Here is an 11897-nt window from a genome sequence, read left to right on the forward strand (position 1 = left end):
TGTGTGTGTGTGTGTGAGAGATCGAGAGAGCAGCATGCATGCATACGGGTGCGTTTATACTATACTGCGTATTTAAAGCGGGTCCCTGCTTTTACACGGGCCCTCTGACTGTTGTGTTCACAGCACTCTGACCTCTGTCCTCCGTTCCTCTGTCCAAATGCACGCTCTCTGAACACCTCTCCTCTGCTGGCTCCATGCAGCAGCACATTTTCTCACAGTTCTGTGGTATCAGGGTTGTTTATGCACTGAGGTTTCTCTCACTTATGTCATGTTTGCTGTGCATTACAGAACTATGAATCTGCTGTATGGTAAAAGATATCCAGTGGAATGGAGACAATGGATCTCATGGATGACAGCTTAAGAATGAGTTAAACCCTGGAAACAGGAAACATATATTTTGTGTGAATCAGGAGTGATAAAACAGTTTTAATCTGTCTTTACAGCAGACATAAACATGCAACTGATCACAGTGCATCTAGTGATTGCTGTGTAATCGGATCATGTGTATAATACGCCTGTGTAAATGTAAAGATCCAGTCATCCAAACAAGCTTTATATGTGATCGCATGAACATTTAGCCACCGTAGCATCAAAGTGTAAAATAAGTGCATCTGTAATCAAAATGCCAGAGCTACATGAACAAGTTAACTTCGAACCTGGACTGTCAGGATAGCGATGAATTCGAATATAAATAGAGATGAGGTAATGAAAAAAATAGACTTTATGATAGAGATGTGCTTTAACACCAGGCTGTGAATAATAATGACAACAGGGGCCATATGCTGTTTCCCCACACAAAGGCTGCTATGAAAGTCAGAATGTGTATATACACGTTCTCCCAGTTGGAGCTCAGTCTGATATGTTAAAGTGAAAATGGAAAAATATGGTGAGACTAAAGGATGACGGAATAGAGACCCTTGTAGAGTCCGTTCAATATAAGTGTTATAAACTAAATTACTGAGCACCTTCTTGATCTTTGATGATGAGATATCACTGCAGATGACTGGTACATGTGATCAATTAATGGTAATGCACATATTATAATTAATTAATCACAGCCATGGTCATTGGTTTTGTGTAATCACAGCTGGTCTGACATTGGTGGAGGACCTGGCACTTCTTGTTTGCTATTTGTTCAAATCTAATTTACAGGTCTAAAGACTTGTGGAGTAGACATAAATGTTGACATGCTCAGCTCAATACGAAGTTGCAACAAATCCCGACCGCCAGTTCCTGCTTCCAGGGCATTAAAAGTGGCCACTTACATGTACTATTGCTACCCCTATGTGCGACGTGCAACGTGGCACGCGATGCATGGCCTACAGTACAGCAGAGCGACACGCCACAGGGTACAGTAGTTGTGGCGTGTCGTCCCTCCGCTGCACTGCTGTAGTCAGCCCTTTGGCTTCTCCGCTTTCTGCTGCCAAAACCTCCAGCGAGCTGCTCGGCTCCAAGTGGGAACGCTGGTCTGGCTGAAAGACGGATCACAGCAACCAAAGTATGATAAGCCACAGAGCAGCATTCCTCTCCTCTGCCATCCTCACAGAGCTCCTGGTGCGGGTAATAAAACCCATTGATTAATTAGTGGTGATTAATACCGGGAAGTGGGTTAACTGTTGGTGGCTGAGGAGCTTATTGAGCTTGTTTTACTGTTGGACTCAATGGAAGTAGTTTATTTTTCTGATACTATAATTACAAAATGCATTTATTACAATTCTGAAGGTGTCAGATATGATATGATGGTTCATTATAAAACAATAATCCAGTGAAAGTTGTGAGGGTTTGGTCTAACTGACAGTAACTCTGGACTTACAATAGCATCATAACCAATAAAAAACGACTCCAGTCAAACCATGCCATACTAAACTTCATTTTCATTTTACTCATAAGGGGAACTTGGGGACTATTAATGTGTAGAATGACGTGACATTGATTTGATTGGTTGAAATTTGCCTGTGATAGAAGGTGATAGACAGATGGGTTTTTTTTCAAAGTGCCTGCCCTTTTCCAAACAGTTTCCATTGACAGCTTCCCAGACAATTCTGTGTAACAAACCATCAGGTTACCACAGCAGGGTGTCCTTTTATAAATCATCAAGAGCCAAATTTAGCTAAAGCAACCAGAATTAATGGATATACATTCCTTTCTTATCAGTGTAAAAGTTATTAGGTGTAATTTTAGCCATCAGCAGTCCCAAATGCATTTCAGTCAATCGCCGTAAATATAAAAGAAATATTAGATTAGCTGACTGGGTTTGAGAAAGCAATTTGTTTCAACAATACTCTGAATCACATGTTCAGATGGGCATATTTTGCTGTGTGTGTGGTGCCCGACCTTGCTGTGGTCGGACAGCCTTGTCACATTCCTCGCCGTTCTCGGCCCCATCGATGGAGGGAGTGAGACAGCCAGATTACATTAGCAGATCCTTGTCTGATTTTTTTTTTTCTTTTCCTCCCCCTCTCCTTCAATTTAATTTTCTGTCCCGAAAGCTACCGGTCTCAGCCAGACAGGGCCACCCCTCTTTCCTTTCCAATCCCTACAGAGCACATAACAAGACTCCTCCTTTGGTTACCTCAGGTGCTGATTTACTGTTCATACCACAGAGAGACGATACACACACACACACACGCACAAAAACAAGCCTTAACCCCTTCTTCCCTTGACCCCTCTGAAAGCCCATTTTAATCAGTGAAGGAACCGTCTGCCTGGAGCAGCCTCAACACCTAATACCTCAGACAGGTTCATCTTGTTACCGAGCAAATAAATCCCACTCACAGACACGCTGAGTTCAGACATGGCTTTAAGAGGCCTGAGGGTGGTTTCCTTTAGGAGCACTGTGACCGTAATGAAAGCATACAGCAGGCCGTGAGGCCCACTCCATCGTCCCTGCTTTTGTAATATAGCCATGAATACAAATGGCCCCGCTAATTCACTCAAACTCCTAACAACACTCATTTCCCCTTCTGCCAGAGGTCATTTGGTGCTCTATCGCTCTTGCAGCTCCTTTACTCATTACATCTACCTCCCATGGGACTCTCCTCCTAATCCTCTACACAATCAATGTTAAGCAACTAAACATTCTCTAATTTGTTTTGCTAGTAGATGTGCCTGCGTTACACCCTCTCCTGTTTGGATTTTAGAGCAATTCCAATGAATCTACAATTCGCTGTTATTTTAGTTGTTCGACGTGCGTTATTTGCTTTCTCCGCGACCTTCGCTGCGTTCAGTGTGGTGTGGAGATGAGCCCTGGAGTGCGATCGAAGCTGGAGGCGATCCAGAGCTTTGGCAGTCCTGACTGGGCCACCGCCCAGGATCTGAGGCACTGCCAGCTTGCTCTGGTGCCACCGGGCCGGGAGCCACAGCCACAACCACATGGAGTCATAGATCCAGGACAGGGGACCACATCATGATGGTAGGCTACAGGGAGTCACTGTACACACAGAATATATTCCATGGGTACAGTTCTTGATAAAAAAAAGACCCAATCAAAGAACTGTCTGATTTGCTTGAGTAACTTCATAACCTTCATAAAATAAAAGACTCAAAATTGTTAAATACATATTAGTCAAGGTCATTATAACTGTAAGGAAATGGTATTGCTCAGTTTAGATGACTTTTTCAGTTGAAGAGTGCTTTCCAAATCTTACTCTGTCCACCTTTGATCAAACTTCATTCAAACATTTTAATTTGTGAATCCCAATCGACCAATTAAAATAAACCACAATGTCGATTTTTTTGCAAAAGTGGTCAGAGGGGGTTTTGGAAAATCCCTCTCCCGTTGTTTCTGATTGATGATGTTTATCATATAGCAAAAGCATACAAAGTTTTAATTAGCAGAGCACTAAAGAAAGTATTAGAGCAAACCCCAAAGCTAATGTCTCTGTTTAATGTTTGACAAGACTTAACATTTTGTTACATAAAAGTAAGAGTGGTCTGCTACAACGCTGCCGAAAAGCATGACAAGGCAATCCTTCTCATATGTAAATGATTAATTTAATTGCTTTGGATTTGCAACAGTTATTATATTTTTAAAACTGCACAAGGCAAGATTTTAATGTAATAAAACAGCAGCCTTGTTGGCCTTGAAGACAAAGTGAGAGCTCCATTGAGATGAAACTAACGTCCAGTCTCTGTGGCAGTTTAGTGTCAGGAAATAGAAATTTTGACCATTCAAGTTCAAGTACATTTCAAACTGATATTACTTAAATAATCTTAAAAATAGTTTGACATTGTGGGAAATACTGCTTTCTTTCTGAGAGATGCATAAGAAGATTGATACCCCTCTCATGTGCATTAAATGGATCAAGAGAAGTGGATTAGCTTAGCACTGGAAGAAAGGGGAAAGCTCAAAGCTAACACATTGTATCTTCTTTGTTTAAAAAAATTATAACATTTTGTGGTTTTAAGGGAGTTATTGGTATATCTATTTCTTGACAAATAGTTCATGTATCTGCAATGTAAGCAGAAGAACAGGGTAACCTGGTTGTCACATCATTAAAATAGCCTAAACTAGCTGCTTTTCTGTGTTACATATTTGGAGCAACAACAAAATTTTGATATTTGCAACTCAAAATAACAAACCTGTTTTGAAAATGTTTACCACTTGTTTGCCCGTATGTAAAGTTTTCAGTGTTTGAGAGAGCAAGGCTAGGCTAGCTGTTACCCTCTGTTTCCAGTCTTTATGCTAAGCTAGCTCTTCATCTCCCAGCTACAGTTCCACATTTAACACAGACATGAGAGTAATATCAAGATTCTCATCTCCCAGAAAGAGAGCAAATAAAAAGTGGATTTCCCAAAATGTTAAACTTTTTCTTACACCATAGAAAGAGTTCTGTTTTGGTAGAAGCCTACATAACAACTCCGTGGGACTATATTGAAGGGTTTTTTATATAGTGTCTCATAACAGGAAAGCACAGATTTTTCTCTCTAAGGTGCATTTCCCTCCGATGACGGAGAGCCAGTTTAGCACAATGCACCATTGTGTACAAGTGCTGCGCTGATCCTCGGTATGTACTGTTTGACATTTGTGGCATTCCCACTGAGTTCTACCCCGATTATCCTTATCATTGAGAGACAGACTGATGGGAGGCCGATAAGGCCCTTACCAGCCTTTGAGCCAGGCACAGGGCTGTTACGGAGACAAATGTTCCCCCTCAATTCAGACATCCCTGTGGAGCCTATTAAAAGTTCAGAGATTCTATTTGATAAATGGATATGGAGAACAAAATGGCAGCATATTGTCTTTTGTTTGAATAGTTTTCTGCTCTAGGAATGCTGATGAAAACATCCTGTTGGCACTGTTGTACAATATATTGTATAAAGGTCTTACAGCTGTCAGGCTTGCAGTGTATTCACAGGGAGACTGATATAAAAGTGGGTGAACTCTCTGGCTTTAAACATGTTTATTGGTGTTCTCAGCATTACCTACCTTTCACTATCAGCTTTCACAAATATATTAAACAAACTATAAACACAATTCTGAAATGTTCTGCTTTATAAAGCTATTTTAGAGCATTCATTTGGTTTTGTGTTTCTGGTCACCTTATTAATTTAAATTAATATTAATATTTACTCTGCTATTAGCTCTGTTTTGGTCTCCAACAACCACTGAGGGAAATCTGTGTCTCTAGCTGCTTAATATGCGACTGTGTTCACTAGCTTGTTGTTAACTTTTTCTGTCTGCAATTTGTTGCTGGGCATGTAGCGTGCAGTGGGTATATCAGAGATTTTTCACAGAAAACAACTTGCTAATACACCTAGAAATTACACTTTTGAGAGCTGTGAGACTCAACAAAACATATGCAGTCCATAAAACCAAAACAATAAACTTAAAAGTACTAAAATGCAAAATACAGCTGAAGAAAACAGCAGATTCTGGTGATAATGCTCTGTGGAATCATCAGTACAAGCGACCACTTTCACATAATAATCCAATACAAAAATATGGATTGTAGCGGCTTCAAGTATGTAGTAAGTGTTTCGAGGCATTCTACTGTTGCCCTTAAGCAATCTCTCACACACATACATCGAGCACGGTTATGCAGTGTCACTTTAAGTATTGTCTGATTTTGTCTTTCAGTTCATGTCTAGAAATAAGTGACAATATCAACATCAATTAAGGCAAATTCAGCAGTATTAAGACACTTGAAACAAACTGAAGAAGTTTGATGTATATGACATTACCCTTTTCACAGGTTTATTTGACTTTAACAATGATTTGAATATTTGGATATTTGTCCCAGCACGACTTTACCTATCTAGCTCCATTTACTATTCAAGTGGGCTCATGATTCCACATGGATGCATTCCCTCCTCATGTCCTAATCTATAACCCTGCTATTCCCTGATCAGTGCCTGTTATCAGCCTTTATTGCACCACTGATAACCCATTCAAAGGGCGCATTAGCATATCGCCCGTGAAGTGATGACTGTAGGGCACGAGCGATTCGGATCGTAAAGCATAGATTTGCCGCTTTAGAGTAATCCACGACCCACAGGGAGCCCTGCTTCGGCAGAACGAGTTCGAGTGAAGAGATAGAAAAACAAAGTTAATGGGTGACAAACCTCAGTAATGCTCTGCTGCTATAGGGCACTGACTCCATTAGCCCGGTGAAAGCCATCCCACTGAGCTGAATGTCTTCTGCATCTGGCCTTTCTGTGGTAATGAGGTAGCACAAAAGGTATAGTCTATCTGGGTTTATGCATGCATGCACGTGCTTAGTGTCTTCCTGTGCCATCCAACAATTCAGCTGGTAGTAGTGAACAGATGATAAGAGCGAAAAACAAGGCATAAGAGGTTGTCCTTACTAATTTACATCTACATTGTGATATGACACACATTTTCACATATGAATGTCACAGTTGGAGTATCAAGTCCTTTGAGACATGCAATAAAATCCCTGGCCTGACTTCAACCAGGGATGTTGTGATTACATGATTAGTCTCTGAAAACCCCAATCCCCAGAATGCCCAGGCAACTATCTTGATTTTTAAAGCAAAAATGCTGAAAATGAACTGGTTCCAGCTTCTTAAATGTGAATACTTACTGGTTTTATTAGTCTTTCATGATAGCAAATAAAATCCATTTGTGTTCTGTATTCTGTATTCTGAGTTCTGAGTTCTGAGTTCTTTTCTTGAACAATTAATCAATACAATAATTAGCAGATGAATAAATAATGAAAATGATACCTGCTTTCAATCCAGCCGATGTGGATGGGATATTGTTTTCGGCTGACAGGACAGGTGTATTTTAACTCAAGAAAGGACAACAGAATGTTATCCTCTAACTTTGGGTGTTTGATAGAAACAGAACGTTATACAAAATGAGCCCATGTATTTATCAGGAACTTGTGTTTCACATGAACTTTTGAGTCTGGTTTGGTTCTGGAGCCTCAATAAACAGCTCCATCCAGTATAAATAGCAGAGCCTTTGGTCTGTTGCCACTGCGGCTGAGTGCAGCAGCAGGGAGGAACAGCTGTAGTCGCTCTGTCGCCGGGACCAGATCACTCCTCAGTCCTCCTGCCAGTCCTGTCTGTGCTGCACTCGAGGACCCGGAGCCTGTTTGAGGGCCTGGCTGTAATTTCACCCTACAACCTGCAGCCCTTTACCTCCTGTGTGTGTATAACTCTGTGTATATGCACACATATTTTTGTATGTGCATGTGGGATGTACAGTGTCTGCAAGTTAATAGAAGTAATCTAGCAGCTTTTTTGTGATGCTGTTGGCCACATGTCTGTTTGTTCACCTATATTTTATATAACAGTGGTTCAAATGATTTTGAACACACAAAGAATTATCAGCCGACTCCCAGTTTGGTAGTTTTAGCGTCTTTCAGATCATTGTTTTGGTTTTAGAGCTGGCAACTTTACTGTTTGGGCTCTGTTTCCAGCAGTGATTAGCCCACTGTGCACCACATGCTCAGCACCAAACAGCAGACAGACATAATTTGCCAGCTAAAACTATAATCAATGCAGCTTTAATTGTGCAATTTTATTTGTAAATTTGACTCGGCTGTTCCAAAGTGCCCTTTCTATTGAAAGACTGGACTGAAAATCCTACATTTGTATAAAAAGCCATAATCACATAAGACAAAACAAACTTTACTAGTTTACATGTATTACCTATGATATCTATGATTCAGATACATTTTACAGTTTGGGAAAAGAGATTTGCAGTGTAGAAATCCTAAGTAAAATTCTGCAAATAAAAATTGTAAATGGCTGCATTATATCTTTTAACAGACACTTAACTAAATAAACCATTGGAAATCAAAGTAAGAGCATGTTACCTTGAGGCAAAACCTTGCTAGCATGAAAGATTTCTGGAGTGCAGTAAATGACAGGAATCTGAAACATGCACAGTTGCACAATACCTGAATCAAAGCTGAAAACAATAATAGGTAAAACATGACTGTAGTCAAAGTGAATTTCCTGTGTTAATGTGAAATGTGGGCTGCTTTAAATGAGGCCTCTAGGTGCCTGATGGGTCGCTTGGCCCCGCTCCCAGAACAGTTTGTAAAGGAAGGATTAGGCTGTGTTAATTGGATAGATGGTCCAAAAAGATTAAGTGCACCGAGGAGCATTTCTTCACCCCTTCAGCCCGACACAGTCGCTGAATAACGGAGCCCTTGGCTGTAAACACAAGGCCCAGATACAGTGTGTTAATGTGCCGACAGAGCTGTTGGCCTGGGAGGGGCCCACGGGTAGAGATTTCTGACCAACAATTTCTGAACAAATGGCTCAGTGCTTTGAGCTAAATGCTAACATCAGTGTGCTAACATGCCTTCAAAGACAATGCTATCATGCTCATGTTTCACAGTCTAACATTTGCTAATTCGCAGTAAAACAAGTTTTGGCTGATGGGAATGTCATTAGTTTAGCAGGTGTTTGGTCCTAAACTAAAGTAAGATTTTGCCTTGATGATGGCGCTAGATGACAGTCAGGGGATCACCAAAGTTATTACAAGTTTTAGGGCAATCCATCCAGTTTTTCAGTCTGACCAAAATGGTGTACCAACCATCAAATATTGCTATTACCAGATCCACGCCACTAGTGTGGCTAAAATTAATCTAGTGCTGATTGAAATCTTCCCTACTCTTGAATGACCTTTAATTGTACCATAGAATACCTTAAAAGTCAGTTTATACCCTCCCTCTGGATCGGTAACCATACCAAACTCATTTCTATCTCCGTCTTACTGCAGGTCCTTCAAGCCAGACTTCGTCCTGATCCGCCAGCACGCCTACAGCATGGTCCCCGGTGAGGACTTCAGGAACCTTGTGATCGGCTTGCATTTCGGCGATGTCCCGAGCATCAACTCTCTCTTCTCCATCTACAACTTCTGCAGCAAACCTTGGGTGGTAAGCAATCTTTAACTGCTCTGTTTGCTCTACTTTAACCCACACAAAGGTGTCGTGAGTCCCTCCCTCGGAGGCTGACTGATTTATTTGGGCTATTAAAGGGAGCTGTAACACCTGTCTCTGGAGTCGGCAGAGCGAGTGGCCACCACCACCACCACCACCACACATTATTACTCACTCTGTACTGAGAGAAATATATAATGGTGTGAATGCTTGGCTCTGCATGGGTTGATAATTGTAGTCCTGTCAGCTACATTACAAGTTTAAAGGAGCAAGTATGTTCAATAAAAGACTGTAACAAAACTCACTGTTGGATTTCTTTGAAAAAACATTATCAAGAAAATAAGTACATGTTGCTTTTCAAGCATATTAACTATTAGTTTCTGCTACTTAAATGAAAGTCTTTAAAATACACATGGATCTCTGGCCATTTTGACAGAGAACTCCACAGCAGTGGTTCCTACTTTTTTAGTCCACAGCACCCTTCAAAGGGAATTTTTTCATGTCACCCCGTGCCACCCAACCCCTAATATAACATACACATGTGCACAGATGCTTATTGGTATTAAGAATTTTATGTAATGTTATCAGCCGCAGCATAACCTTATTCAACTGAGATTTCCATACAGTGGTTTTATATATTCATTGCTCTCTTCTTTTGTTTTGACATATTTGAACACATAAAATAAAATGTAGTTAATGTATATTTCACAGGTTTTTAATGTGGTGAAACTGTTCTCTTCTTGTACAATGTAATGATGTGCATCCTTTTTTACAAACTACACACCTGTTTACTTCCTTTGTACATATTGTACATAGCTTTGTACATACTGTTAATAGTATAGTATTTACCACTCGTTTATAGTGTTTTTCAGCACTTTGATAATCACATCAGTGTCTTAGCCATTTGCAATATTAGCTTGTCATGTTTTTGTGCGGATTTTCACAGCTTAGCTAATGTTAGTTCACAATGGCTCTTTTTCTACACGCAGTGCTTGGTAGAGCTGCCAAAATGAAAGTGAAACTGTGACCTCATGGGTCGCTGGATAAGGGGTTTAAATTGTATGTGTGCATGTGCAATACCTTCCATTCACTTCTCACTCTGACTAATGCTTGGCATCAGCAGGAAAGGTGTGAAAGCTTCACTTAAATGATTATCAAAATGACCAAAAATGCTAAAAAAATAAAAAAGGTAAATACTATTAACAATGTGTACAAAGCTAACTGTGAAAAGCAAAGTAACTGACGTAAGGATAAAAAAAGCCATGTTGGAGGTGAATGTAACATTACTGGAGAGTTGACAGGAAGTAAACAGACGTGCAGTTCGTAAAATGGACATCACACTACATTGTGCAAGTACAGAATAAAAAACGCACAGTATCATAACAATTATATGATGAATCTTGCAGCACCTTTGGCCCTTTGCATGTCTTTTTGCTTTCGGAAATAAGGAATCATGTCAACCTTGCTAGCCTCAAAGAACTATTGATGATCGGATTTGGTGCTTCAGTGCCCCTCAGTTGGGGAACCACTGTGTTAACTGCTTTACCACACAAAAATAATGTGACTTTGACAACTATAAAGGCAGGCAAGTTGTTCACTGTGACACTGTAGGTACTACTGTATCTGCAACAACTATAGCCTACTGTAATAAACTTACACCAATGGCTGTCTGGAGAGTAGAAAATCAGGAAACCCATGCTATGTTTGGAATGGTTGCCAACAATGTAAAGTATATATTAATTCAAGCTGATAAGGCTTAAACGCTCAGACCATATGAGCTGATGCATTGTACTGTATATTTAGTTATTGGTTTGTATTGGTGAATATAAACCATTAACAAAATTCCCTAAAAGAGCTGCCATTTGGCAAAGACATCTTACAGTCACACAGGGAAGCAGTACCATTATAAAACAGGTAGAGAGACATTTCTCTCCCAGTGTCGCAGGAAATTGCCCAGAATACATTGCTGCTACAATGTCAAGCAAACCTTAATGTTATGTTAACCCACAGCTGGAACACCATTAACTGAAGTAGGTAATAAGAGGAAGTAGTTCTGGTCCACGAGAAAGGGAAATTACAACACCTCAACATTAAATAACTCCTGAATGCATGGCTCCTGTGGATCTGACAATATGTTTTTCCATTTAGGGCAACAGGTGTTCAGACTTCTATTGTCAAGAGTTGGGTCTAAGTGTACTGAGTCACATTTTATAAGCATGTGAGAGGGCAAAACGCCTCCATGCCACCCTAATCCAGTGTTGAAATCTAGATTATCCATCATGCAACTTGTCCTCTGGATATGAATGTACACACACGTAACATCGAAATGTTTCTATCTATAATCTCCTGTCCTCTACTGCTTAAATAATGACGTCTGATTGTCTTTATTTCTACTTGCAGTTTTCTCAGATGATTAAGCTCTACCACTCCCTCGGTCCTGAGAAATTCCCCCTGAATGAACAAACCTTCTATCCCAACCACACGCAGATGGTGAGTCCCTCGCCTTCATTGAATTCACCACACTCACACAAAAGA

The 11897-nt window shown here is 40.4% G+C and overlaps 1 protein-coding gene across 1 annotated transcript in view; it reads left to right on the plus strand.

Moving 5' to 3' along the window:
• Window positions 1–11897, plus strand: part of LOC118337460 (synapsin-3-like) — a 99126-nt gene that overhangs the window by 26710 nt on the left and 60519 nt on the right. Inside the window, exons 4-5 of the mRNA XM_035674512.1 lie at window positions 9203–9359; window positions 11763–11852. Of these exons, the coding sequence (XP_035530405.1) occupies window positions 9203–9359; window positions 11763–11852 (247 nt within the window). The remainder of the gene's footprint in view (window positions 1–9202; window positions 9360–11762; window positions 11853–11897) is intronic.

The sequence above is a fragment of the Morone saxatilis genome, unplaced genomic scaffold (assembly GCF_004916995.1).
Source record: "Morone saxatilis isolate NCDOM2014 unplaced genomic scaffold, NCSU_SB_2.0 Contig10, whole genome shotgun sequence".
Classification (NCBI taxonomy): domain Eukaryota; kingdom Metazoa; phylum Chordata; class Actinopteri; family Moronidae; genus Morone; species Morone saxatilis.